Genomic DNA, 26,646 nt, shown 5'->3' with positions numbered 1-26,646 from the left:
GGAGAAGGGAACATTAGCTACTTTGGAAATAGCCAGAAAAGACACGGGAGAAATAAAGATTGTAAATAAAGAAAAATGGAATGGAAGGAAGTGAAGCAAAGAAGGGACTTAAAAGGGCAAGGAAGTTTGCCTTCTAAAGAATATAGAACCAACATAAAGGAATTGAAAGGAGAAATAAGGGACTATTGTAGTCATTTGTGGTCCCAGACTTGTCAATGTCTGGGAAAACTGAATGGAAAACCCTGTATTAATCATGTTGATAACCATTGGAGGGGGTTTGCATTGTCTTCCCACCTTACACCCCAAATCTACCAATAATTTACCTCCTTTCCTTATATCTTTAGCATCTGGAATTTTGTCATTTTACCTGAATTTCTCTCTTAAATAAGCTTTTATTATTTTTTTTTGCAGAGATGCTCTGCAATTTCTATCTCTCACTGCTTATCTTTTTAAAACATAAGCTATATACAGGTTTTTGAAGCAAATTTAAGTATACTGAGAAATCACCTAGAGAAAGTAATAAGCTGGTTGTGAAGGTCCGGTAGCAACATTGGTAAAGGCTTGTGTGAAATTATGCCTCATTCAACTTCCTTGTGCCCTTGTTCTCCACTTAAAAAATATAATTAATATTGCTGCTCTAATTACATGGAAGTAGTTATGATAAGTGTTAGATCATGAAATAAATGATTTCATCAGTAATAAGGACCCTATAAATGTTAGCGATGGACAGATAGACGTAAATGTTTGGTTATAGTAAAAAAAAAAAGGATTTATTTTATTGACCTGTGATTTAAAAATTGCAGGAAACAGTGTTTGTAGGATGATTCTCCTCAGTCTCGAGAATAAATCAGGCAGTTTTCTTATTGGCATTTTGATGGAGAAAGGCAGGAAGTGACTAAAAGTGAGGTTTGTAATGGAAGATACATGGGATATTGATTATTTTCTCTGAGGATTATAATCTTCTGACAGTGTTGGCAGAAAATAGAGGTTAGTGGAGGATTATTCAATAAAGTTCTTCTGTATTTGTGCTTGAAAATAGGGATAAAATGGAAAAAACAGTCTGCCAGTCTGTTCTTGATTATGAAATGAAACATGAAACAAGCTTTTCCTTTAAAAACAGAAAAAAAAATCGCAGAGACAGAAATTCTGTTTGACTTATTATATAACAAAAAGACCCCCCAAAAATGAAGCCTACAATGTGTGTATAAGTGCAACAACATCATTTGTTTTCTTGCTGTTTGATACTCATACATTTTTCTCTTGGAATTCTTCATTTATGTTTTGAAGAAGTTTTTTGGATGTGTCCTAGAGCTGAGCTACAGGCGTACCTTGAATTCCGGGTGCAAGAATTGTCAAAGGTTTCAGTAGTATTGCAACAGGATGGGCTAGTTGTAAAACTTGAGTATGAACTCGGGTTTTTGACTTCAAGCACCCTGGATGGAAATGCGTTTCAAATACAGTGAGAATCCAAGGTTTGGCCTGGGTTTACTTCACTTTTGTGTGACAGAGGGGAAGACAATCCTGCTTCACAAATGTCAAACACAAAATTCCCATTTTCTTCAAGTGCCCAGATTGGGCCCCAAAGGTGAACTTAAATTACCATAACAATTTGAGATAAATGTATTATTAGATTGTCACAGATCAGCAGACGGGCCAGAAGATTCAGATTGTTACTGCACTTGATCAGAGCTCAGCAGGAAAGCAGTTCATCTTAACAAATCATGATGGCTCTACCCCAAGCAAGGTGATCCTTGCCAGACAAGATTCCACTCCAGGAAAAGTTATCCTAGCAACTCCAGATGCTGCAGGTGTCAACCAACTGTTTTTTGCATCCCCTGATATATCTGCACAACACATCCAGGTAGATAATCCACTTTATTTTGTAATTTTGGTTCAAATGGGATAAGAAGAGATGTTTTATTTCCAAATATGTCTGTCTGGGTTCTCCTTTTTTGACTTTTTTTTAACAGTCTGCTTTTCCTTGCAGTAGGACTCAGTGTGGATACTTAAAAATTATGAAGACACCTCTTTTTCTTTGTAAATTTATTGCTTTTAAAATTTATACCCTGGCTTGTGACATCAGAAAGAATACTGTTATTTGTATTGTCCTTTCTAGCTCCTGACATACCAACTGTCCTTCTTTATTTCTCATTCATTGAGTCTCCATCTCTTTTCGTGTATTGTTGAAAAACATACTATTTTCTCTACTGTCTTTATCACTTAACATTTCCTTATGCTTGTTTTCCTTTTTTTGTATGCTGTTGTAACTACTGTTCAGCTGTGTGAATTGTACTCGCAGGTAGTTTCTCAGAGAGGCTATTTAGTAGGGAAGTGAGTTACTTAGTGGAGGTGGGAAAATAATACTACCAGGTTGTGGGTTAACTAGTGTCCGACTAAACCAAGAAGGGTTGTAAATTCCTAAACTGGTCCCCAATGCACCTTACTCCCATGCACGTTATATGTGCTGCTTCCTCAGTCCTCATCTTCCAACTTCCAGGCATCCTGCCCCGTATCTTCCTGTGTCAAGGATGGGATGGCACTGATGTAAATAGTGTGAAGAACATGCACAGAAGACCTGGGAGATGTGAGCTCCTTCCGCATGAAGGAGATCACTGTGCTCCAGCTGAAGTGTAGTTATTGTGTATTGTTTACCCACGTACATTTATACTGCTGTAAAAATACATCAGTGTGGTAGGCCAGGCAGCATTAGGATAGCTTCAGCCCATTAAGTCCAGGAGCTGAGACTTAAATAATGGCCAGAAACAGTTGCTTAAGGAAAAATACTGAAAACTAGGCAAGAAAATAATGATCCTTCTGAGCATATCCTTTCACTTCCATAAGTTGATGATTTAGAGCAACCTCCTGATTTGAAGACTGCAGTGAGATCATCATATTTGATAGCTGCCACTAAACTGTAACAACCTTTTTTGTTATTCATATAGGCTATATGTACTTTGGTCTGTATAATATCCCGTAGTATAATCGCATGTTGTGCAGAGAATACTTCAGTTGATTTGATCTTCTGAGAGAGCTGTTTAATAGTGTCTCTTATGCTATAATAAAGAGCTGTAAAAGATTCTGATGTTTTTATAAATCGCTATGACATCCTCTTTCAAGTATTTTCAACTGAGAACCCCATATCTTTTTAGTTTGTGCTCTTCTGGAAGCCAGTCCACTACTGTGATTCACTACCCATTTGTTGTGGAAGCTTGAAAAGTAATTCTGCATTATATATTACATATTTTTCTGAAACTCACAAATTTTTGCAAATGGGCATCCAAGGTACTTCCAAAGAATTTGATTGTTACGAACAGGGGAGCAGTAACAAAAGTCAATCCTATGGAGAGGCATTTAAGCATATATAACCATATCATACATTTTGTATTTTGAGGAATCCTCAACAAAAGTGTAAAATAGATGTCAAGTGTGCCACACTGGTTTAGAAAGCAAAATTCAGGTATAGGGAAAGTCTGGGCAACAAATTAAAAGCTCCAGTTCTGGTTGTACCATTCATTTGTTGTTCAACTGCATCCTCTTTGGGATCTTTCATATTTTCTCCCCTAAATGATGTTTTCACCTGCCCTTTTGCCTTTTCTGTTGTTCTGTAGCCTTCACTTGTGATGCTCATTCATTTGCTCTGAAAAAAACCTCTCCTTTATTGCACATTGTCTTTACTTTGACTCATTTGGCAAGGCCCTTTTCCCCATCATCTGATTCACCTTCAGCTATTCTGCTTCATCTTAATAATCAATTTTTATTGTTTGTGCTGATGAGTTCTCTGATTTTGGGATTTTTGTCTCCTCATGGGCCGAATTCTGTAGTCCTTCCTTATGTGGAACTTCCCATTTCAGTGCAGGTTTCATTTATGGAAGGACTTGTTTATATCTCTTCTATATAATATCATGAAAATACATAATGCTAATAATGGAAATTAGGAAGGAGTGAAAGGTTAATATTCTTTTAGTTCATTGATATTATTTTTCTTAAAAAGATGTTATATTAAAAATTAACTTAATAGGTGAATTTCTGAGACAGTATTGTTACCAAAGGCTAACTGGAAAGAAATATTCCCATGCATATCTTCTATACTATCTTCCAAATTTTCAAAAAAAAGGTGATTTTTTAGTTTTCTCTGTAGAAGATATGGTATTTTCTCTTTTGGTAAGTTATCTTTCTTTTCATCAGAATTTGAATGTGCAGAGCGAGAATGAGAGAGTCTGACTTCCTAGTAAGACGCAGGAGAAGCTTGAAATTCTTAAAGCTTGTAAACTATAATCTGTTTTTAATGGGAAGAATAATTTTTTCCTTTCTGCTTTTCATAATTGTCAAGATGATGTTTAGTTGGTAACTGTGAGATATGAGTTCCTTTTTTTAAACTGACTTTTTACTGTGCTTTATTTATGGAAGGCTACAGCACCTACCCTGTAGTGCTGGGGTTCTAATATTATGTGCTTAGTGCAGCTTTACAGGTACCAGAGATAAATGAACGATGTCAAACTGTTACTGAAAGCCAAACTATCAACCACTTAATGGTAGCGTCCAGACGACATTTTCTGTTGGTCCACCATTTGTGTGTATCATGAAAAAAGGAGTTAACAAATCTGGCTATAACTATAGTAGCCTTTACAAGGGATTTTTTTGTTCCATCTGTTTAGTGCTTCAGTTTCTTTTGTACTATGAACTAGTCATTAGGGGATGCAAACACAAAATTGCACAAAAGGTAAGATAAGAGTATGTGGATGCTAAATGTTTTTCAAAATCTCAGTCCACTCTGCAGAGGTAGCATTTAAATAAATGAGATCTTGAAATCTTTTTGGAAGTATTAAAGTTCTTGTTCCGTCCTGAAAAGGAGCTCGGTAGCATGGTAGGTAGCTCCTTTGTGTCTATGAAGACTGCAAAATGTAGCCAAGAAAACCTTATACTTTGTAGATATGGTCCCCTATCTGAGAGAAAAAAAAGCATGAGATTTATTTTATCCTTCTTAATGGTAAGAAAAAGAAAAATAAAATTTTATCACACTTTTTTCCAGATCTTAACAGACAACTCTCCCAATGAACAGAGCCTAAATAAAGTGTTTGATCTGTGTGTTGTATGTGGAGACAAGGCATCAGGTATTTTTTTCTTTCTTTTTTTTTTGTGTAAGGTGGTGCAATTTTATAAAAACACTTTATATTCTTCTGAAGCTGTGTAACAGTTTGCATGAATCTCTATAATATACACACAAAACCAGAAAGGATACACTGCTCTTTAAATGGAGAATTACACCAAGTATTGCTCTGGTGTCCATGGATAGGACTTATTTATTGTTGGTTTACAGATAGGACAGGACAGGACAGGATAGGATAGGATAGGATAGGATATTTCAGTATTTTCTACCAAATAGATTTTCCCTTTTTTTCTTAGGCTCATACATCTTATTTTCCACGATAAAAATAAAATTACTTAAGCAGCACTGTTGAGAGATTTTTCTTCCTTAAAATTATGTCATGCAGTGAACTTTGCTATTGACTGGTTCTCGTGAAATATATGAGAAACCTGTTCGTAATTTTAAACATAAAACTAGGAGTTACAAAGGACTTGTAAGTACATGAGAATAGTGCTAACATGATATTTATGTGGTATAGTTAGTTATTTGAAGAACCATTATTAAGATTTTAAAAATGCATTAGAATTCTGATAAAAAATACGCTTTAAAATGGTACACTCATATATTTTGTCCAAAGTGGAGTGCAGTGGTAGTAAAAGAAAAATGTTTCATGCACTAAATTTTGTGTAATGATATTAAGAGACTGGAAAGAGTTCTAGTGGGAGCAGCGTGCTGGTGTCTCCCACATTGCCTTGGCATGTGCACCTGCTGTCAGGTGTTCCAGATCTGTCAGAGGTGGAATTACTGAGAAGCATCTTGTCTTTTTATATTAGAGAGAGAGAATTTTAAGGACTGTTCCTCGACATGGTTTAGCTGAAAGCTCCTTTTTTTTTTTGTGTGTGCTTTCTTTGTTACAGAAGATAATGGGGTGTAAGAGAGATGAAACATTTAAGTTTGCTCTGTACTTAGCTAAAATTAGACTACTAGGGAAATGGTTGCTCCATCAGAAAATTCTTAGGGTTTATCAGTGAAGTCTGTGTGGTGGACCTCCAGTAACATCAAATCATGACAGCTGCAGCTAAATGCTCCGTTTGGGAAGCAGTGGAAATAAGGTGTATAAAAAATGGGGGCCCAAGGGTAGGAGTGGTTAAAGTTAGGATGTCATCATAAGAAGTAGTAAGATGTAAAACAAACTGCTTAGAAAATAGAACCCATTTAAAAATTTTCTGTGACAGCAAAGTTTAGCGTAAAAATTATAGTTCCTAGATCTCTAAGTACATTTCAGATCTCGCCCATCTCAAAGGAAAATTCTGCCAGACATAAGGCAAAGATCTGCATAGTCTGTTCCAATTGGCAAAGCTCCTCTGGCTCCCTGGTGGAGAGCTGGAGCGTTCCTTCAGAGCTGGTGATCCCAGGAGCTATTCCTCGTGTCCTGGCCCAGAGTTGTTGAGTAGTAAATTTGGGGAGAATGCCATGAGGCCCTGAGCAGCTGCGTGTTCTGGGAGGAAAATTAAGTATTCACAATCTAGCTGCTGTTAAAATGTTTCTGAGTTACATTCTTTTAATATAAAATAAATTTTCATAAATTTGAAATTCTAATAGTGTGGTAATATGGTTGTGACAAAGTAAAATAGAAAACCTATCAGAATTTCTAGAAACTTTGGGCAGGCAAGATGGATGTATCTAAAAAAATATTTGCAAGGAGTGAGGAAAGAATTTTAAAATATTTTTTTTCCCTTAAATTAGTTTATAGTTGAGATTTACCTCTGTAATATGCCCTACTTAGTTCAAAGAGCAGCCACAGTGCCTCCGCAGCTTAAATTTTGACTGTTTATCATTGGTCTTCAGTTTTAGAATATTTTTTCCTTCAAAATCGTAGAATTAAAATTGTTGGAATGCCAAGCATGCCTTAATCAAAACTAGTACTTTTTAGTAATATTTGTATTTTCTGCTGTAGCAGAATCGAAACAATTCATTTCTGAAAAATAATTTTTAAACTTTTTTCTGTAGTGTATTCTAGACATCTTCATATGTTAATATTATGCATTAGAAAAGTCACAGAACTGATTTTTTTTTTAAAAAAAAAATTAGCTATTTTAGATTATTCTCATTGAAATTCTCATTTTACTGAAAGAACTTAAGGAGGTATCAATACCCTGTGAGGAAAATGAAAGGTGAAAGTAAAACTTTGAAGTGGATTACCTCCTGCTGCCACATGCCATGTTTGCACTTTCCACCACTCCATTAGATTTAATGCGTACAGTTTCAGCAGACAAGTTTGTAATGAGCAACAACAGGGCTTGACAGTAGAGATAGTAAAAAAAATGCTAATAAATGTATAAATAAAAAGAGTTTCTTCTACGTTCTTGCTAACCTATTTTCTTAGTGTCTTTTAACATCTCTGTTAACAAACTCAAGAATTTAATAACCAGCTTGCCCATTTGCAAAATTTGTCCTATTGGCATGCTTTGAACTAGAAAAATGGTTCACTTTTTTTGTTACATTGTTCTATAGCCACGATGTATTTTGAGAACTGTAACCACTGGGGAGTAAGTGTTCTTTTTCTGGGTAAAACAGCAAACATTCTGTTTTTAATAAATATAAACTCAAAACCCCCCCATAACAGTGTAAAATTAATGTCATGATATGTGTTGTTCTGTAACTAGGGCGTCACTATGGAGCAGTAACTTGTGAAGGATGCAAAGGATTCTTTAAAAGGAGCATACGGAAGAATTTGGTTTATTCATGCCGAGGAACAAAAGACTGTGTCATTAACAAACACCACCGGAATCGATGTCAATACTGTAGGCTGCAGAGATGTATTGCGTTTGGGATGAAACAAGATTGTAAGTGTCAATAAGTATAAATTATTTTGGCTGTCAGCTGTGTTAAAGTTCATAGTACAAAAGATATGCTTCGTAGTAATATAGATAGTTTTGTTTTCCTTTATGCAAATTAAGCTACTGAGTGTTTCAAATCTTTGTACCTTCTTGTCACTTTTTCCATGACTGAGGCTGCTGGCAATTGCTGTTCACTCTTGGCAGAACTCTGCAGAGACAGTTATTCACAAGACAGAGATCTGTAGTGGTCTAGAGTTCAGTTCTTACTGATTCCTGCAGACTTCAAGTTCCTTTTTAGGTTTCCACATATTGGGTGTAGCGATATTTCAATACCACAGCAATATCAGAGTACTAAATATGCAGAAAATGAAGCAATAGATGCATTCTTTAGCCTTGCTACTGCCACACTGTTACTGTACTCACGGTGTTAGTCTTGTGCTCTGCTCTCTGCCATCCAGCTCTGTTTTCCTGACCTTCTTGAACTTCTGTAGACATTCCCCTCCTTACTGCCTTGCTTCTGTCAGCTTTCCAGTACTTAAATGGACCATACAGGAAAGATGGGGAGGGACTCTTTTTATCAGGGAAAATAGTGATAGGATGAGGGGTAATGGTTTTAGGCCGAAAGAGGGGAGATTTAGATTTGATATTAGGAAGATGTTTTTTACTCTGAAGGTAGTGAGACACTGGGACACATTGCCCATAGAAGCTCTGGATGCTGCAACCTTGGAGTTGTTCAAGGCCAGGTTGGATGAGGCTTTGAGCAACCTGACCCAGTGGAAGATGTCCCTGTCCACGGCAGGGGGATTAGAACTGCATGATCTTGAAGATCCTTTCCAACCCAAACCACTCTATGATTCTAAGATGCCAGTAACACTTTTCCAGCACAGAAGAAATTATGTAGAAATGGAGGAAAATCTGGGGCAGTGAAAGTTGATCTTTATCTCTTTACCCTCTAGTTCTGCTGGCAGTGCTTTGCCCCTCCACGTTCGCAAGCAGAACAAAATCAGGTTGGGGTCAGAAGGTGGGAAAAGGATCTCTGGGTTGTGGGTGAACAGAGGAGAGGATTGTTTTGGTGTAAGAAGTCTTGTTCCTCAGTGGAGTGGGGAGAGGAAAGAAACCTCGGCACTGCCTCGTACTGTGACTCCCTCAGCGGGATTATTTGTCCTCTGAAGAAGTCTTGGCCCTTTCGCAGCAAGCTTAGATCCAGCTAGTGAGCACAGGGATAGCGAAGATAAAATACTTTGGCCGCCACCTCCCACCCTTTTCAAAGCACTGCTTATGTGTTAGGGGATAGATTTGATGGCATCATCAATACTTGATAATGTTATGACATTTGGTTTCCTGATACTGGTCAGTGTAAAAATTAAAATAGCATCACAGGCTACTGCTGACTTGAATGCGTTTTAATTTTTTTCTTTAGTTACACGTTTTCCAAAACTGCATAATTGAAGAAAAAGAATAGTTTGGTTTTTTCCTGTTTGCCTTTGTGTTTCAAAAATGAACATTCAGGTTTCTTCTTTATAGGCTTATACAGTTTCTGTGTGTGCCGTACAATATCAAGGAGACTCCACTAGCCAGTAGCCAGTGCTTCTCAGGCTGGTGTATTTATGCACATTTTAAATTATATATAGGCTTGGTTTGTGATGCTCTTTCTTATTCCAATCTATAAAATGACTTGCACCACTTAAAATTGTGGAAGCACAACTTACTGCATATTCTTAAAAGATTTGTTCTTTGTAAATATCTTCTATTAATTAACATTATTATGCTACTGTTATGTCATTTTTCCAGAAATTAAATTTTCTTTTTAAACATTTAAAATCAAACTGTCAGCTGGTTTCTTTGGGATTTATTCTGACAGCTAGAGAGTTCCCCTTAAGGTATAACACTGTAATTCTCACTTTAATGTTCCCTAATCCATCTAAACCAAGGTGGTGTATCTGTTTGCTGAAGCCTGGATTCATTCCACCTAATTTCACTGAGCTATTCAAATTACAAATCTGCTGCTTCTCTGAAGTCGGTGATTGTGGGTCAGGATGTCACTCAGATCTTAAGTGGTCTGAACTGAACTTTGTGAATGTTCCCTTCCCTTTGTGTTGTCTAAGCTCCTAACTTGGGAAGCTTCTTTAAGGGCTTTTAAGCTATGTCAGTTCAACCCAGGCCCTCAGTTAATGGAAAAAGGTACCGTGAGTCCTTTACAAGTGAGCTGAGAGCATGGGATAGTGAAATTGATAGAAGGTGAAACTGTAAGCCTCCACATCCTCATCCAAATTAAGGTATAAGGGGATTTCTCTTTAATTGTGACTTGAAAAATTGTCCGTGTGTTTGGTCTCAGACTGTGACTACTGCATAATTTCATTAAGAACAAATCCAATTGATGCGTTTTCTTTTACCCAAGTTTATGGGTTATATGACAATTTTTTTAGCTATGTTCAGAGTAATTATTAAAATTGTAGATTAAATAAAGAGAAAAAAGGATCATTTCATAGTCTGTAATTTCAGATGTCACTTAATAGTTGTCTGTTGTTTTGTTAGCTGTGCAGTGTGAGAGGAAACCTATTGAAGTGTCAAGAGAAAAATCTTCAAACTGTGCAGCTTCTACAGAAAAGATCTACATTCGGAAGGATCTTCGTAGCCCATTAGCTGCGACTCCAACTTTTGTAACAGACAATGAAACAGCAAGGTATGTAAATTCTACTCAGAAGCAGGTATCTCTGTTTCCTGAAGTAGGAAAAAATATTCCTAACACTGATCAAAATTAATATGTGTCTTGTTTTGTGTCAGATCAACAGGTCTGCTGGAGTCAGGAATGTTTGTTAACATTCACCAGTCTGCAGTAAAAAGTGAGCCTACTGTGCTGATGACTCCAGATAAGGTATATGATGATGATATGACTGATAGATTGAAGCAGAGCTGATTGCTGTAATTTTTTGTGTAGGGGGAAAGGTGTTCCCTTTTGTAGTACTTCTGTTTTGTTAAATTAATTTTAAAACACTCCTTTACAGCATTAGTCAGTGTTGCAAATGCCTCTTCTTCCCGAGAATGCTTTTAGCTTTGCATAGTGAAAGTGCTAAAAACTTTACAAAGTAAATGCCTTCCTCCGCGCTTTTCGAGGCCTTTAAGGGACGTGTTGTTTTCCTTTGCATTAGTCAATCCTGACACTTTGGTATTTCTTTTGTACCAATAGAGTGAGGTGTTTGAAAAAACCTCACGTGGCACTATCACAGTGCATTTCATAATTCCAGTTAATTTTTTTTCCCCTGAATTGCTAACTTTTTTTCAAAGATATCTCAGCAACAATCTTATTTCTGAGCTGATTTTCTTTTGTTTCCATTTTGTTACACTTACTGATCCACTAAAGGCATGTGATAACTTCCCTACATGTACGCAGTAGGAAGCTTTTGTATTTTTCTATCTGATATTAAATTACCTTATACTGTTTTCATGCATTTTGCCTCCCTTGCTCAGTCTGCAAAGGTCTCCATCAAAAGTTGTTTATTCCATTTCACTTTTCTGGCTCTGTCAGGGCATGACAACACAAGCTAAATTACTTGTAGTGTGCTGGTGTTAGCAGCAGCATACTTGTCTGCAATCATGCACTTCCCTTATTCATTTCTTTTTTGGGGCAAGGTGTGAAATTTGTCATTCTGCCTCTGAGTTGCTGGTCACTACTGAATCACCTTGTGCCCTAGCAGTTAAATGAAGACGTAAAAACCAAAAAAAGGCTGCAGCAGGATTCTTTTTCTGCTTGCTTTTGAAGGTGACTTTTTATCCATTCCTTCTTTTCAAACATTCTCCTACCCTATTACCACTGACTCATTTACACAGGAAAGGAAGGAAGATAGTAAAAAATATAATCTAGCGCAGTCTTACAGTCTTGGTGACTGACTAGTGAGTGAAGATGATAAATACTCTTTCTGCACTTGCTTACCTTCTGTAGCATTCTTTCAGAAAGTAGTAGATAGCTATTACTTGTAAAAGTCTAAATATTTCATATTTTGAAGCACTGCAGTGTTTAGTTGCTGCATTATTATTACTTATTTACTGAAAACAATAATTTTCTTATAGGCTCATTCACACAGTTTTTCATATATGTAAAAGTTAGATTCATTTACTGCAAGTTGACTGCTGCCAGTATGAGAGGATTAAAAACTCTGCTTTTCCCTTAGGTTGAAGCGTGTCAGGGAGATTTAAGTACACTGGCAAATGTGGTGACTTCATTAGCAAGTCTCAGTAAATGCAAAGACATCTCACAAAGCAGTACAGAGCTGTCTATGATTGAGAGTTTAAGTAATGGAGAGGCATCATTATCTGAACTCCAGCAAGAAGAACAAGCTAGTAGCGATGTTACAAGGTAAGGCATGTTACACTTGAAAATATAGGTAATTTAACTGCATTAAAAATAACAGCCTGAGCTCATGTAGAAGATAAATCTTGTAAGATGCTTCCAAGTGAAGTCATCAGGAAATTCCATTTGAGAAATAAATACTCAGTTGTTTGTACTTGAAATGAACTTCAATGTCAATCTCACATTTTCTTACCTTTTGGATGTCCTTAACACATCTTAGATCTTGCCCTATAGTCAAAAGACTTTGTATTGTCTTAGAAAAACATTACTTAGAGATCTCACCTGAGTAGTTTAATGCCTGTAACTATTAATTACCTTAAAAGCTTGAAAAGCATCACTGTCAATATAAATACATTCATTGAATATCTTACAGACTTTTGTCTTTCACTGGTTTTAACTGAGCCATTTTGGTGATCATATGTGTGAGATATTCCGTGTAGTATGTACTCAGTTATTCTGCCAGTCACAGTTGTATTTTCCTTGGTTGTCATTTCATGGAAGCTGCTGACAGCTGTGCCAGCGATATTCTTTTATATACCATCTAGACTGTATATGCTGTTTTGAAAATGTGTATGTGGAATAAATCCACCAAGGGAAAAAAGATTGGTGTATAATTAAGTGGTTTGTACTGACTGAACTACATTATTTCCCCTGTAGTCTCTCAAATAATTGCAAGCAAAATGCATTTGTTCTGTTCCTTTCTTTATATGCTGCTTAGAAAGTCAATGTGACTGTATATAGGTGCTGATTTAGGCTTCTTCTGTGTCTACTAGGTAAAGAATATAAGAATATGCTGTGTAAAATGTATTGTTACATGCGCTGATAAACTTCACTCAATACTAGGGCTATTAAAAAAGACATAATAATAACAACGTTGCAAGATAATCTTCCATTTCTTTGCTTCCTGGCACTTTAGATGTTTGGTTTTGCCAACTCCAGTGTTTCTGATCAGTTTTAAAAATCTGGCAATGAGAAGGCACTGGGTTCTCTTAGTGAGAGAGCCTGAAGGAGCTCTGACACAGCTTTGTGGGTACTCGTGTCCAGGGGATTTTTTAATCTAAATCTTTGATTTCCTTGCCAGGCATCTTTATGCCAGTTTCATCTAACAAACACAGATGTTTACTGAAGAAAAGAAATGTAAGGGATTTCAGGAAGCAAGTCTTATCCATCCTTTTTTTTCATGTATTTTGTTATATTTCCATTCCTTGCAGCTACAGTAATTAAGCTTTCACTTTTGCTGACAGAAATTTAGTGCACAACTTTGTTGTTAGCATTCTGATGTTTTATATTGTAATGTTCTGTGCCTTGTCCTGTAATGGCTTCAGTATCTACACTCATTTTCTACCGTTTATGAGCAGTCCTGTATATCTGTTAGTGACTGGGCCCAGCAAAAAGAGAAACAAAGTTGTTTCTACCAAATAATATCGATATTTATTATTAATAATATTTATTATCAGTATTTTAATGTTGATTAGACCTTTTTTTCCCCTCTCTTGGTGGTCTATGTTTCTATAGCTTCCAGGCAAGCTTTGTTCTAGCTTGGTGTTTTACCTCACAATCATTGCTCATTTGGGGGTTCCCTGTATGAAAAGGACCTGCAGTGCTGAGCCCTGAGGAAGCAAGTTTCTGCTTAATTTTGCTGGCTTGCTACTCTCAGTTTATGAGATAGTAGGGAGAAGATTTCTTTGAAAGCAAACATTCAAGAATAAATTGGAAAAAAAGGAGCATGGGCAGCCATGGTTAACCAGCGTACCTGCATATTCTATTTAGAAAGGACTCTTCAGTCTGTACTGGAATAAATCCAGGATCGTGGCAGATGCATATGATACTTGCCTTTTGGGGAAAGGAGAGTTCTTGTTCTTCTTACACATTTCTGTCCCTGCTGCTGGAAGAACCCTGCAGAGATCCTATTCTTCCTAAGAAGCAGCTGCCGCTGAGCTGCTGGGTTTGCCTGCTCCACCTACAGCTGCCAAGGAGGAGCCATGCAGGGCTTGAAACTCCAATAATATAACTTCTAGACCTTCCCCATGAATGCATTCCCTTCTGCCTGCTTTCTGTATACCTGGGACAGAACATGTCCCAGTTGTACCTGTGAAGTCCACTTGTGCGTGCCCCAGTCACCCTCATGGGTACACATCAAGGTGTACCAGCTAGTGTAGGTCTAAAAACTAGTTCATTTACCATCCCAAGCCTTAACCAGTGTCAGCAAATCTTTTATTGTGCTGTTCCGTTTGATTGTAAATGATTATGTAAAACATAGTAAACATTTACGTTTTTTTAGCGTGCTAGTTAATTTAGATAGCATGGGAGCATGGGCGAAGAGAAGATGACAAGAGCTCTACTCCAGACATAGGCACTAAATGAGTGATTTTAGATTCTGTGGTAATAAACAGCTCTATAAATTGAGAATCATCTCTACGTACAAGCTGATAATCAGCTTTTGTAAAGTTTTCAGGCATGAGTCTGTAAGGTTTTCGTGCAAAACTATACAAATGATAATGCTCTTAGGATATGTCGTGGAGGAGGTGATCCAAGTCTGTATATTTTTGATTGAAGGTACATCAGTTGTGGTTCTGTGGTGTATTCATGAACAAGTAAAACAACAGATCCATTATCAAGCAGCAAAGTAGTGAGTAATATCTATGCTTGTCCTGACGTCTCCGGTGATGTTTGTGCATATGGCAGGAGTCACTGTGCCACCTCAAAGGGTACTAAGGATGGTATTGAAAGCATCAGGATGCTTGCTTATACGTATTTGAAACCCATCTTTTCAAATTCAATTGAATACCAGAACCACAACTCATTCCCTTTAAAGAAAACGTGTTTGTACTTCATAGCAGGCAAAAACCATAAAATTTATACATGCCTTAAGTTGTTTTAAGAGCAGTCTGATGAGCACGTCTGTGCTCAAAGCACTCATAGCGCACTCTCAGTAAACATCACTAAAGATATCCTGAAAAGCAAACTGTGATTCAGCAGCACAATCAAAGTGTCAAAACTGTGAATTTGTTGGCAGCTAGTGTGAACAGGATCTGCTGTTAATTTTTGTTTCAGAGCCACTGTAAGTTGGAGTTTTCAGGGATTTTGTAACAGACGTCTAAATACAAGTTACGCACACGTGCAGGTTCCTCCTAAATTGAAACGGTCTCTAAAATGAAATTGTATTTTCTTGTTTGCTTGTTGTGATCTTACAGGGCATTTGATACTCTTGCAAAAGCATTAAATCCAGGAGAGAGCGCAACATGCCAGAACTCTGACAGCATTGAAGCCGGCGTACAGCTGATGGGTGGGGAAGCAAGCATGAATATTGTTGAAATAGAGGGGCCACTACTCAGTGATGCACACATAGCATTCAGGGTACTTAATACTTCTTTGCTGTTGACTATTCATAACCGTTTTAATGTACTACTGTAAAAGAATGATCTGATTAAATCTTATTTTGAATTTCTTATTAGAATAATTATTTGTTCAGGTATTAGCATTCATTGCTGAGGAATGCATTGCTGTTGTTCACTGGTTCTTTTTAATTTTTTTATTCTTACTTTCCTTTTCATTGCAATTAATTCTTGTTATTTTCTTTTATTTCCATTATTTAACTGTTTTTATCTCAACCAACATGTTGTCTCACTTTCACCCCTCTGATTCTTTCCTTCTGTCCCATGTAGGGGAATGAGCAAGCAGCTGTGTGGTGCTTTGTCACTAGCTGGCGTTAAACCATGACACCCTCTCATGAGCACATGTTTTGAACACTCAGATAAACAGCTCTCTAATGCAGATGTCAGGGTTTGATTTTTTTTTTAGATTGTGTTAGCCAAACTATTACATTAAGAAGTATTAATTTCTGAGACTGGAACTACAACACTTTATTTAATTTTGAGTCAAATAACACTTTCTCCACATATGCAGGTAATGCCACTGATATTACTTATGTAAGTTGAAAGAGATGGAGCTGATCCTTTCTGAATGATACTGGTGATATTTCTAGAACTTGGGAGCAGCTGTATATTATGTATTTTACTCACACACCAAAAGATTTCCTATGTATTTATTTGTAAAATATAAATTAAAAGTACAGAAAAGATTTTTGTATAGAATTCCCACACACACTCCCTCCCCCGGAATCGTGGTAACTCCTTTAATTCTCCCAGGCTGCTTATTCTACTCCTCTGGGGGAAGCATTAGGAAGTAATTATGGCTCTATGTTTGTATTTTTTATGTATTTGTCTATATGTAAATGTAAGCAACTTCTTTATAATTACAATGATTCTTCTAAGACGTTTATTCTTTGAAAGTGTCTGAAAAGTTGAGTTTTATTTGGGATTTTCCATCCTCGGGTATCCCAGATATGAATTTTTATCTAAGATGAAGATTTTTGTCTTTGTCACTTTGGAGTTACTATAGGGTATAACAGTGTGGCTAGTAATGAAAAAGGCACCATTTTTCTTCAGGATTATCTCATGTTTATTTATAAAACAATTTTACTTTTTCACTTAGAAGAAATTCTAAGACTGAATTTTTCTCCTTACCGTGTTTGTTATGAAGGAAGTAAAATAACTGACCTGCACTTTTTTTTTTTTTGTGGTTGCCAGCTCACCATGCCTTCTCCTATGCCTGAATATCTTAACGTTCACTATATCTGCGAGTCTGCCTCGAGGTTGCTTTTCTTGTCCATGCACTGGGCACGTTCCATTCCATCTTTCCAAGCTTTAGGGTAAGTGTTCAGTTACTCTATTCACTCATGTTGTGAATACGTGCTTTTTAATTTTTTGTTTTCACTGTCTTCTTCAGGGACATTTTAAAATATAGATCTACTTATTAAAACTGGTTTATGCATCTTCATCATGAAGGTAAATATTCTGAATCAAAACTATTCCCAACTTAGTCCAATTCAGGTACTTTGTTTGGGTTTTGAAGGAAAAAAAGAGTAGATTTATGGCAATAAAGTACCTGCACACTGCTACTTATTAAATAAATTTTTAGTAAATGGGACTTCCTATCATGTATTGATAGCTACATCCCAAACTGAGAAGCTCATCGGGCGGTCACCAAAAAAAGTTCCTCTCGGCATCCCCGAATACTGTTATCTTCATAGCTGAATTAGTAGTAATAATTTTGCCTTTAATAACTTATGTGAAGAAAATGGTTAGCATTCAGCATTAAATAGTTTAATTTCAGGGCCAGTTCAAAAAACAAATGGTTTCTGTAACCAGAAAGTAATTTTTATTTTTCTTTTTAGAATTTGTAGAACATCCTTCTTTTCCAGCAGAATTCATTATTAAGCTTAATGGAGTAGTGTTTCATGAGAAAATATCTCAGTACAGCTTGAGGGAAAGTAATTTGTTATTTTCAGAAGTAATTTTATGAAGACATATCAAAAAAATGAAGATACTGTATCAGCTCTGAGACAAATGGAGTACATCATGTTTGCCTGTTGTCATCTACAGTGTTTTTCTCTAATACAATATCAAAATATTCTATGGTTGTGGCAGCAAAGAGATGTCCTTTTTAAAGTGAAGGATTGTCCCTTTTTCCAGGAAGCCTGTCAAAAGCAGGATGATCTGTGATTACCGGTTGCATTTACCTAGATGTTTAAGCCAAATGATTCTACGTAGTTTCAGGAAAGATACTATATTGTGTGTGCTTGAAGCCTGTGTTTTGGAGAAGGAAAAAGTAAAATTCTATAAATAATAGAAAGGGTAAATAATGATGTTTTGTTTTAGGAGAAAATGTTGCCCTGCGGAATTTCAAGATATGTAGTAAATTAACATTATATCCTTATAAATTTTTATAAGTTTTTGTAACATAGAGATGCTGCAAATTAGTGTAATAAGAGCAAATGGAAATTGCTTTTAAAAAATCAAATGTACAGAAGCCCTGTTTCTCTGAAAAGATTTAACAAGAAATGCTTGTAGAAAATCTGCATTTAAGTATGTTACTTCCCAATAAATTTTTCTGTTTGCATAAAAACATGGAGGAGTAGCTGTCGTGATAGTGCTAATATTTACCTGTGCTAGCATTTACAGTCCCAGACGAGATCAAGGGCAACAGTATGTTTAAATACCGTTTAACATAAATATTCGGCTTTCCTTTTAAAGAGCTTAGAATACTAAATTTTCTCAAGTGGAGACTTATTTGAAATTAACGCAGCTCTTTTAGTTTGAGCACATTATGTGCTATAATTTTGACTTTTAGAGGGGTGACTCATTGCACTTTTAAAATGAAGATAAATTCATGGTGCTAGTAATTGAGAGGAGTTGATGAGCCAAAACAAAACCATAGTAATGGTTTTGTAAGGAAGATAATTGTATCCAGGTGGTTCCTTCTTCAGGCAGTTTTCCTTAGTCTTGGCAAGGTAGTTGGCTTTGGCATACTGATTTTGTTAATGATACCAGGTTATTGCTTAGTTCATCTTCCTGCATGAGGATCACTGTAGGCAAGAGAGATTCCTCCTGAAATGTTCATCAAGCTGCTTGCAGCCTCCTGGCTTTTAGAGGCTGCTTAAGGTTGATCAGCTGGTTCTGGTCTAAGTTTAATCAGCCATAAAGTTACTTTAGATGATAGATGTAATTAAATACACATACCAACAGAGTAGTCATAGAATCATAGAATGGTTTGGGTTGGAAGGGACCTCAAAGATCATCCGGTTCCAACCCCCCTGCCATGGGCAGGGACACCTCCCAATAGATCAGGCTGCTCAGAGCCCCATCCAACCTGGCCTTGAACACCTCCAGGGATGGGGCAGCCACAGCTACCCTGGACAGCCTGTTCCCCTCTCATTGTGAAGAATTTCTTCCTAATGTCTAGTCTAAATCTGCCCCTCTCCAATTTATGGCCATTGTCCCTCATCCTGTCACTACACGCCCTTGTCGAAAGTCCCTCCTCAGCTTTCTTGTAGCCCCTTCAGGTACTGAAAAGCCTTCGTAAGTTCTGCCCACAGCCTTCTCTTCTCCAGGCTGAACAACCCCAACTCTCTCAGTCTGTTAGTACACCCTATTTTCCCTGTTCCTCAGCATAGTCCCTTTGACAGGAGGGTGTGACAAAGACACGTAGGAGCTGCATGCACAGTACCACGTCTACCATAACAAGAAGTGGATCATAGTAAAAAAGTGCTGCCCTAAGTAAGCCCTCTGTAATTCAGTACAGGACAAGTGTACATGGATCTGTCATTTGGCATATTAGTATTGCAATAAATCATCAGAAATGTTCTTGAAGATTACATCAGTGTTCCTACAAATATCCATTCCATTGTATTTTATAGTTGAAATCCTAGCTTTAATATGCTTTTCTTCTCTGATAGGTCTTGTGCTTCTTTTAAATTTCCATTATTTGTATTTACTGGCTAAAACTGTGAAACATGGTACCTGAAATGGACTCCTCACTGGTAGGATTTCCTTTTTAAGGTACTGAGCTCTTGTTAAAGCTCTACAAGTTAGCGATGCTTGCAGTACTGAAAGTTAGGTTACTGATACAGAAGTGCCTAAATCTGGCACTAAATACACCTAATGTTAAGCTTTGGCATTGAAAAAAAATGACTGCACATGAAACTTGATTTAAAGACTAATTATTACAGCAAAGAAATCCTCATTACTTCTATTTTTAATCTGAAGTCTGTATTTCAAACTGTATTCTGAACATGAAGGGGATACAAAAAATAGCAGTCAGGAAGCTCAGGAACTTCCTTTCACATGTTCCATATTGTACGAACCTGGCAGATTTTGAGTGAAAAAAATTAGACCTTTCAGTCTAGTCTACATCCACAATACAAGAACAATGCAATCTTTTTTTTTCCATGCGTGTAACTGTTATGCATAAATTCGCATAAATCCTAAGAAAAATAGCATGATGGAGTCTGCCCAGGCAGTTGTCGTTTACTATAACTTCAGCTTACTTTTGTGATAGAAATCCATCTCCTTTTAGAAATCCTAGCATGCAAATAAAAAGATTTTTGATGAGGCTTCATTTTGGTACTGGTTGCAGTGTTGAATTAGATGGATGTTTTATGATGTGTTCTTCAAGTTAAAAAAATAAATTATGTGAATGCAAATGGCGTGTTTTATTAATTGAAATTATTATATTTTTTAATAGACAGGATAACAGCATATCGTTAGTAAAAGCCTGCTGGAATGAACTTTTTACACTTGGTCTTGCACAGTGTTCACAAGTTATGAATGTGGCAACTATATTAACTGCATTTGTTAATCACCTTCACGGCAGTTTACAGCAAGGTAAGGTGTATACCATGCACATTGCCAGGCTTGGGGAATTGCTTCATGTGTTTTAAGCTTTGAACTGCATATAAGCTTTTTACTTATACTTCAGTTGTTAATGAAGATCTACTGTCTATAGAGTTTTGTGGTTAGTCTTGAAACGAAATAGTACTAGAAAATGCAGTTCACAAGGTGGAATTTAGCAATTTTGCAAAAGTCTGCTATGCTAATTCTCACCCCCAAATTAAACAGAAATAAAATGTACCGATCCATCTGTCTGGTGTAGGTTACAAATTACTGAGGCTGGTTTTTTTTGTGTGCCTGTGTGATGTCTAATAGTATTCTGCTGGTCTGTTAATATATGTCAGCTCAAATTCGGAACATTTCAGGCAGCATCAGCATTACGAACACAAGTGTCCTGTGAATATGATTCTTCTGTATCAAGGGTATAAAGTAAAGAAGACCCACCTGTCCTTGCTCTTCTTAGCTGTGAAACAAAGAATCCAAATGACAAGGTGGTGATCTACTTTCTTTACATAACTTGGCTTGTTAACTTCTGTGCTGGAGTTTTAGACTACATGCAAGTCTTCAACAGATTTTTCACTACGTGTACTTTGTTCCTTATTAATCCTACGTCTTGCATCTTTTGCATATTTTTCATGCAAATGAAAGAGATGTCAGTTAGCCGCCTCTTTCATTTACTCTCCAGTGAAGGAAGGGTTCTTCTGAGTGATAGAGGAGTCTTAGCTAATCTTTGTGTGCTTGCGAGCACTCACAAGGTTCTCAGCACGAAAATCTAACCAATCAAAAACAGTACAGTCCTCATCTGTTCATAGTCTTAATGCGTTTTTAATAAGGAAAATGTACATACAAAAATTGTTGGCCTCTTCAGGCTTATTTGCTGTTGTGTAGATGAAAATTCACGGTCATTAATGCTATGTCATAGCAAATTATTAAGCTGTAGATAAACAGCCTGCAAGACTATAGATTCTTTTTCCTCTCTTTTTATGGTAAGGGGATTAAAGAATTATTTTTGAGATGTTTTCTTGTTTTAAAGATATCCACAAGGTCCTCCGATAAATAACAAAATTAAAACAAATTGATTAAACCACTAAATGTAATAGATCAGCTAAGATATTCACAGATAAATCTTTTAATGTCTTTAGGAATGGTACAAATGGAATTTGGGAATTTAAGTTGCTCTACATATTTTTTAAGCACATTCACCACAAAGCATGTTGTAGTAATTAATTATGATTTTATCCTTTGTAGTAAAATAATATATTTTTGCCGTTTAATTTGGGAATTGTTTGAATGTGTAAATCAGAAATTTATATCTAGTGTCTTCTGGCTGTAGTATGCTAGCTGCAGCATCTCCAAGAGATAGCAAGTTTGTGGAGCCCAGGGACCCTAGTTTGATGGATTGTGGAGGAAATGGGATTTTAAGGCTGTGTAGCTACTGCTGCCCCAAGGGAATAGCTCTGCACTAATCATATTTCCCTAAAATATGCAAATATTGCAAATCAGGAAAGGTGCATAGTCCATCTTCTTTTTCAGCAGTGGCCTGGGCTTTGACCTCATGAAATGGTGCCGTAACCCACCTCATGACATCAGGCTCCTAGACGTAGAGTGTAGAACTGCGGTAGCAGTTTATTCTTTACTTAGAAATAATCTTTCCTTTTGATCATTTCAAGCTGTAGTCTGCCTCTTATTATTGGAAGCTTTAGTGGCCAGAAAAGGCCTAATCGTACAGCATAAAAAAGGTGTGTGAGGAGATTGTTATAGTCCATAATTGTTTGTGTCAAGATTATTCAGACCTAGTACTTGAATTTATAGATGACATGGATTTCCCACTGTTTGAATCTAATACAAATCATTATTATTAAAAATCCAATATGACCACGTTTTTTGCATGTGTTGACTTGGGTGTTTCATGTCTCCCATGTGTGCTGACTTAGATAAGCTGCCAACAGACAGAGGAAAATTAGTAATGGAGCACATCTTCAAATTGCAAGAGTTCTGTAACAGCATGGTTAAGCTTTGCCTCGATGGATATGAATATGCATATTTGAAAGCCATTGTCCTCTTCAGTCCTGGTATGTAATCATTCCAAATGTAAAACTTTAATCTATGCTAATTTTTCCATCTAACATCTACCTGTTTCATCGTATACAGTTCCCATCACCTGTGGAATTATTGCCTCTATTGCTGAGGAATCTGTGAGAGTGTGTAATGAGGACTGTAGGAAGAGGAGGGTTCATGTTTTGGTGTAAATAGTTTAATGCTGCTTTGGAGACTTAAGTTTTACTCTTGCCTCTGCTATTAATTTTTTTAATTATTATTTTGTTTGATTGCTTTTAATTCTGTGCCTCCTTTCTGGGCTGCTTTTTCTGAAGATCTGCACTTTAATTTTCAGAAGCATTGCTCTTGCACGTCCAGCTGAGCTGGACCAAAGTTGCGTTCTTGGTATAGGAAAGACTCTCTCTGGGCCTCGGTTCTCACATGCAGAATTGCAGAAACACAGCACCTGACTTCACAGGGGTATTTTGAGAATAAATACATCAAACAGCATTTTTCATGAATGAACACCACAAACAGTCCCTTATATTATTTGTTCTGCCTTCTGAACAATATTTGTCTGATGTACTCCAAGTAACATTAATGGACATACATTAGACAGTGAAGATCAAATAAAATAATGATTTTTTTTTTCTGTCTAGGAGATTAGTCTACAGTATGGAGGAAGAAGGGTCCTCTGGTTATACAGACAGTGACCAAACAGTTAGGTTATGTAGCACCTAGGTCTGAGCTGGAGAAGATTACAAGATTAATTTTCTTTATTTGAAAGTTGTGGAATTAACTTTTCACCGAAGGCACTTAGATATGATATCATTATACTGCAGGTCTGAGATTCATCATTCAGAATTTAGGAATTTGATATAAAACCAAAACCAAATCTTTTGATAAAAGAAAATGTCTAAACCTCAAATATTTTATGTGTTTCCAGGAATTTTTCACTGTCACATTTAGAAAGTAAATTTTCAGTCACTCCATTCAACATTAGAAAGTTTTAAAGGCATCAACAGCTTCCTCAGTCCTCACTGCTGCCTGTTTTAGATTTCGATGTCCCTTAGGAAAGATGAGAGAAAATTTAAACAAGCTGTCTGAATGTTAGCGACTGGCCCCTGTCCGTAGTGCAGGACACAGAGGAAAATGGGGTGGGAGTCTGGCTCTTGTCAGTTCTGTAGATTTATTAGGTCTGAGAAGAACCTTCCTTTTTCATTCAGTTGCAGCTGACCTTTCCACTGAGAGATTAGTTGAGGGGAGAAAACCTTTTGCAACTTGGACACTTCAAAAATGTAAATTTTAAGCAGGTTTTCTAATATATATAATAATATAAAGGAATTTTGGTGTTCTTGCCTTGCAGTTTCCCTCATATTAATGTGATCTTTTCTATATGTGGTATCCGCAAAGAGCATGCACATCTCATGGTAAAGCGTCATCAGGAACTCATAGAACCCATCTAAGTGCATAACAAAACCCTAAGTGCTTTCCTTTTCTTTTTGTTTTTTGGGTTTTTTTTTTATGCGTGGTTTTATGTGTTTGCTTCTACAGTCCACTGGAGCACAGGAACTATTTCAGCTTTCTGATAAGCAGTATCCACTACTGATCTAATTGGAATATTAAGAGTGCCTGAAGTTGTTTGCAATTTTCCTTTTCCACTGAGGACTGAAGAGCTGCCTGGAGTTTTCACTGTTATTTCAGAAGAGCCAGGGACTTCCTTTAACTAGGGGTGGGAGGGTGTTTGCTTGTTTAATTTTAGTAACTCATGCTTGCAGGAGACTTAATTCTCCTTTAAATTTTCCTTACCCCAAAATAGTCCTTCCTTGTCATTCCCATATTCAGAACAGAATGATGGAAGAACACCTCAAGCCTATTTTTCTAGCACTGTGTCTTCTAGGAGTTATAGCAGATTCTGCTGCCCTGTCTGAAGAAATCAGTCCTGTTAGAGACTAGAAAATATTTCTTTAGAAAGCTTACATGTGCAAAGCCGTATTATTTGTTTAGTTTGAGGTTATTTTCTCTCTGTCGGCAGAGCCAGACCAGGAACTCTTGGTTTTGTGGACAAAAGGCCATGTATTTGGAGAGGAGTGACTGTTAGAAATAATCTCTTATCTGACATAATTTGGCAGCTCATTTATGATCCCATTTCTGAAAAATAAAATCTTCATGATTTGTCGTGCTACTATGACAGAAAAATATTCACATTAAGCTAGATGGATAATAAAAATTATAGACCATGTAAAATGTTGGGAATTACTGGATGATAGTTTCTGAATGTGACTTGGCAGTTAGGTTAATGTCCTTTCATTTTAGCAAGATTTAGATTTAAACCTAAATTTTAAATTGTTTAAATCACTACTAAAAATTACGTTTAGCACATTTGAAAGTTTTGTACCAAAGAGTTGAAAAAGAATGATCTGCTACATGTCTTCTACAGTTTTTAGGAAGCAAATGGTTGACAGCCTTTTATTCTGCTTTTTTCCACTGATCTTAATTTTATCTTTCACTTCCCACCAAAATGCTGCTTGTGCATAAAATATACCAATAAATGTCTGTGTGTTGAAATAACACTGCTCTGCTGCTACACAGAGCAGAGCTGTATCAAGACTGATGTAAACATTGCAAGTACTGTATTTACTTTATTTGAATTATTTATTTTATATATTATAAATATATTTATAAATATTATTTATTTATATATTATAATAGAAATCTAAGTAAAACATAAAGACAGAAAAAGAAACATAAGGAAGTAAAGAAGTGTCCTCTGTGAAAACTCTGAAGTTGTTAAAGCTACCAAATAATGATTTTGGTATGCTTACAATTAGATAGTCTGAACAGATTTTAGCGCATCATATACAGAACAGGTATAACAATGTAGAGTTTGTTTTTTTCAGATCATCCGGGTCTAGAAAATGTGGTACAGATTGAAAAGTTTCAAGAAAAGGCTTACATGGAGTTTCAAGACTATGTAACGAAAGCATATCCAGATGATACTTACAGGTCTGTAAACTTACACGCTTACTCGATTGACTCTGTTTTCTGAGCATCTTACTTACTTACTTGTACAGTGTTTCTGGTAACAAATATGTGCATTTTTTTCTTACCTCTGTAAAGGTAAGACTTTACCTTTAGAGCACTTCAAATATTATGCAGGTACTCATACATATTATGAGTATTATTTTATCTACTCGTTCGTTATTAATTTCCAAAATGAAATATTGGAAATAAATATTTTTAAGGTTTTCATTTTGAATGGCACTTACTTGGAGTGTTTTCTTATTTAGTCTGAGTCCAAACATTATACAGTCCATGCGATTGACTGACTTCTTCACACTTTTTGTACTGCTAAAGACATGACTAAACATGACTCCAACACTCTACTAATTTAAATATGTAAGACTTTCATGAACTAACACAGCTAATCTTGACCAATATTGTCCCTAGTTAATTTTTCCTCTTCTCTTACTGTTAACGTGATTGTGAATAACACCAAAATCTGTTATGGCAAGTAACATTTTTTTACCCACCTTGTTTTCCAGACTGTCCAGACTTCTTCTGCGATTGCCCGCTCTTAGGCTGATGAGTGCGGCCATCACCGAGGAGCTGTTCTTTGCAGGACTGATCGGAAATGTTCAGATCGATAGCATCATCCCATATATTCTGCGAATGGAGACGGCAGACTACAACTCTCAGATAATTGGTCATGCTGTATAAAAGTAGCAGTCAAGGATTCTGTACCATGGCAATCATGGTGATGTAAATGCGTACCCTGTCTCCAAGAGATGGCAACGAGCCTCCCCGTGCACCTTTCCGAAGAAGGCTAATGTTCCTCCTTTCCAATACACTTGGGAAACATGGTGGAGTGTATTAAGGAATATAGAATCACTTCCTATTTTTCCTGTTACCTTCAAGGACTTGTAAATTAACTGGATATCTGAAGAAAGTCAAGAATTGTCCATCCTATTTTTGTAGATAGATGAACTTGGAATATTTGTTCATGAAGTCCAGGCTTGTGAAGAAACTGAAGAAGCTTTGACTGAACTAAGGTATCTCAACTTAGTTTGATGTTTTAGTTAAATAAATTAACTTTCCTCTCTG

At 36.5% G+C, this 26,646-nt stretch overlaps 1 protein-coding gene across 7 annotated transcripts in view; it reads left to right on the top strand.

The window, feature by feature from the left end:
• NR2C1 (nuclear receptor subfamily 2 group C member 1) overlaps nucleotides 1–26,581 on the top strand; it is a 52,939-nt gene extending 26,358 nt beyond the window's left edge. For 2 of the 7 annotated variants that reach the window (XM_054053246.1, XM_054053253.1), the window contains 12 exons: nucleotides 1,631–1,861; nucleotides 5,030–5,111; nucleotides 7,753–7,932; nucleotides 10,462–10,609; nucleotides 10,711–10,801; nucleotides 12,096–12,280; nucleotides 15,469–15,631; nucleotides 16,864–16,985; nucleotides 20,360–20,499; nucleotides 22,440–22,577; nucleotides 25,443–25,548; nucleotides 26,088–26,580. In XM_054053246.1, coding sequence (XP_053909221.1) covers nucleotides 1,631–1,861; nucleotides 5,030–5,111; nucleotides 7,753–7,932; nucleotides 10,462–10,609; nucleotides 10,711–10,801; nucleotides 12,096–12,280; nucleotides 15,469–15,631; nucleotides 16,864–16,985; nucleotides 20,360–20,499; nucleotides 22,440–22,577; nucleotides 25,443–25,548; nucleotides 26,088–26,262 — 1,761 coding nt within the window. In that variant the 3' untranslated portion in view covers nucleotides 26,263–26,580. Of the gene's footprint in view, nucleotides 1–1,630; nucleotides 1,862–5,029; nucleotides 5,112–7,752; nucleotides 7,933–10,461; nucleotides 10,610–10,710; nucleotides 10,802–12,095; nucleotides 12,281–15,468; nucleotides 15,632–16,863; nucleotides 16,986–20,359; nucleotides 20,500–22,439; nucleotides 22,578–25,442; nucleotides 25,549–26,087 lie in introns of all 7 variants that reach the window. The other 5 variants (XM_054053262.1, XM_054053268.1, XM_054053274.1 and 2 more) reach the window with 5 other exon arrangements.
• The last annotated feature ends 65 nt before the right edge of the window (nucleotides 26,582–26,646 follow it).

The sequence above is a fragment of the Cuculus canorus genome, chromosome 1 (assembly GCF_017976375.1).
Source record: "Cuculus canorus isolate bCucCan1 chromosome 1, bCucCan1.pri, whole genome shotgun sequence".
In the NCBI taxonomy this organism is placed as follows: Eukaryota; Metazoa; Chordata; class Aves; order Cuculiformes; family Cuculidae; genus Cuculus; species Cuculus canorus.
This window is presented reverse-complemented; position numbering and strand designations above follow the sequence as displayed.